The 1787-nt window shown below is 35.5% G+C and overlaps 1 protein-coding gene across 1 annotated transcript in view; it reads left to right on the top strand.

The window, feature by feature from the left end:
* The window catches only part of LOC106526099 (formin-2), a 72632-nt gene that overhangs the window by 44459 nt on the left and 26386 nt on the right, over positions 1 to 1787 (top strand). Inside the window, exons 6-7 of the mRNA XM_014020586.1 lie at positions 1024 to 1153; positions 1338 to 1484. Coding sequence (XP_013876040.1) covers positions 1024 to 1153; positions 1338 to 1484 — 277 coding nt within the window. The remainder of the gene's footprint in view (positions 1 to 1023; positions 1154 to 1337; positions 1485 to 1787) is intronic.

The following is a 1787-nucleotide window of genomic DNA, read 5'->3' as shown; positions in this document are numbered from 1 at the left end:
CGCAAATATTGGTCTGTGTGGGTGGGCTTACGATACACGCCAGTTTCCAACCGTCCTCCATCCAAAACCGGGTGGAAAGGCGAAACGTTGCCTGAAACTCTCAGACTGAAGAAGTCTCTTGGAGGAGAGACGAAACGTTTCATTAAAGAAGAACCCGTCCAGAAGACCTATACAATTTTTTTCCTTTTGATTTTTTACCTGGATTACTGAGATGCATCAGTACATATAATATAATACATTTTCCCTCAGATAGATACAACCATATCAGGCATTTTTGTTTTTGTAAATTTCCTTACACTTACTTTACACTACCTTCCTTTAAATCCAGACACTGGGCCATACTGTTTTCCTTTTCTTTCTATTATTTGAATTTAAAATCTGTTGTACATTGCTCTCAGCTACCACCATACAAAATTCCAGCTTAATCTTGAGATTCTACTTGGGGAAAAAAGAAAGATGGATTGGATAAAGAATGAGATAATCAGAAGTACATTACAGATGAACAACTGGGAGATGATGTTAAAATGGCCAGATTGAGATGGTTTGGACAGAGAAGGTACTGTGGGTATATTGTTTTATGGAGGTTACTAAAGCAGCTGCCAGTAAAAAGACAAAAAAAAAACAACAACAACAAAGCAACAGAAGACATAGTGTGAACATTTTTAGGACAAATAGACCTTACATGTACTCCTCATGTTACAACTCTGTGGTGCACAAGTTTGTCAAGGTTCTGTGGATGACTTGGGCCAAGACTGGCATGCATAAACGGGCTTGGACCCAAGTCATAACTGCTTTGCAGTTTTAGTTTTATTTGGAGCCAGTGACTATTCTGCAGGACAGGTGTTATAAGATTTGTGAAAGGGGTTCTGAAAATGATACAAGCAGCTGAGTTTTGGACGAGTTGGACTTTATGGTTGGATTTTGCTGGTAAAAAAAAAGAAGGGAGTTGCAATAATCTGTACCAGATTAACTACATAACAGAGTTAAACCAAAAATGTTTTTTAATGTATGTTTTTTTTGCAGATTTCTCTACCAGCTCTCTCTAATCCCAAACTTCTCAAGCAGAGTATTCTGCATCCTCTTTCGATCTAGCTTTTCTGAGAGCATGTCATCTATCACAAGGAAATTGAACATACTACACAAGGTGTGCAAGGTAAGTTAAGCAGCCACACAACACTGCTTGTTTAAATATTATTTGAACATTGTCCATGTCAAAAGTTTCTGTATGTCTGTATATGTGCACATTCATTTGTATATTACCAAATTATAGAAAGACAGAACATCATTTTCATCTTGTTTTGTTTTTGATTCTCATTTTATTCTTGATTTTTTTACAGGCTCTACAGGACCGTGAAACAGTAAAAAATATTCTAGGTCTAGTTTTGGCCTTTGGTAATTTCATGAATGGAGGCAATCGAACCAGAGGTCAAGCCGATGGCTTCACACTTGACATCCTGCCAAAACTCAAAGATGTCAAGAGCAGTGTGAGTAAAACTGAAAGTCCTGAGAGACAATCAAATGTTTATTGTCCATCCTGACACTGAAGGAACAAACTCACAGGTTTAGTTTAGTTTAGCTAATTTAATTTCATTTATTTATTTCATTAGAAAAACTATTTATACACACAAAAACAATACACATCACAATTAAAATGAAAGGAAAGAAAGAACTTATATCTGCCCCCTTTTTCCAAAATCAATTTCAAGCAACAATAATCAAGAAACAAAACAAAATAAAAGCTTCAATTCCTTTTCAAATAAAAACTTTTAATATACATTATATAATTT

This window comes from Austrofundulus limnaeus, unplaced genomic scaffold (assembly GCF_001266775.1).
Source record: "Austrofundulus limnaeus strain Quisiro unplaced genomic scaffold, Austrofundulus_limnaeus-1.0 Scaffold259, whole genome shotgun sequence".
NCBI classification, from domain to species: Eukaryota; Metazoa; Chordata; class Actinopteri; order Cyprinodontiformes; family Rivulidae; genus Austrofundulus; species Austrofundulus limnaeus.
This window is presented reverse-complemented; position numbering and strand designations above follow the sequence as displayed.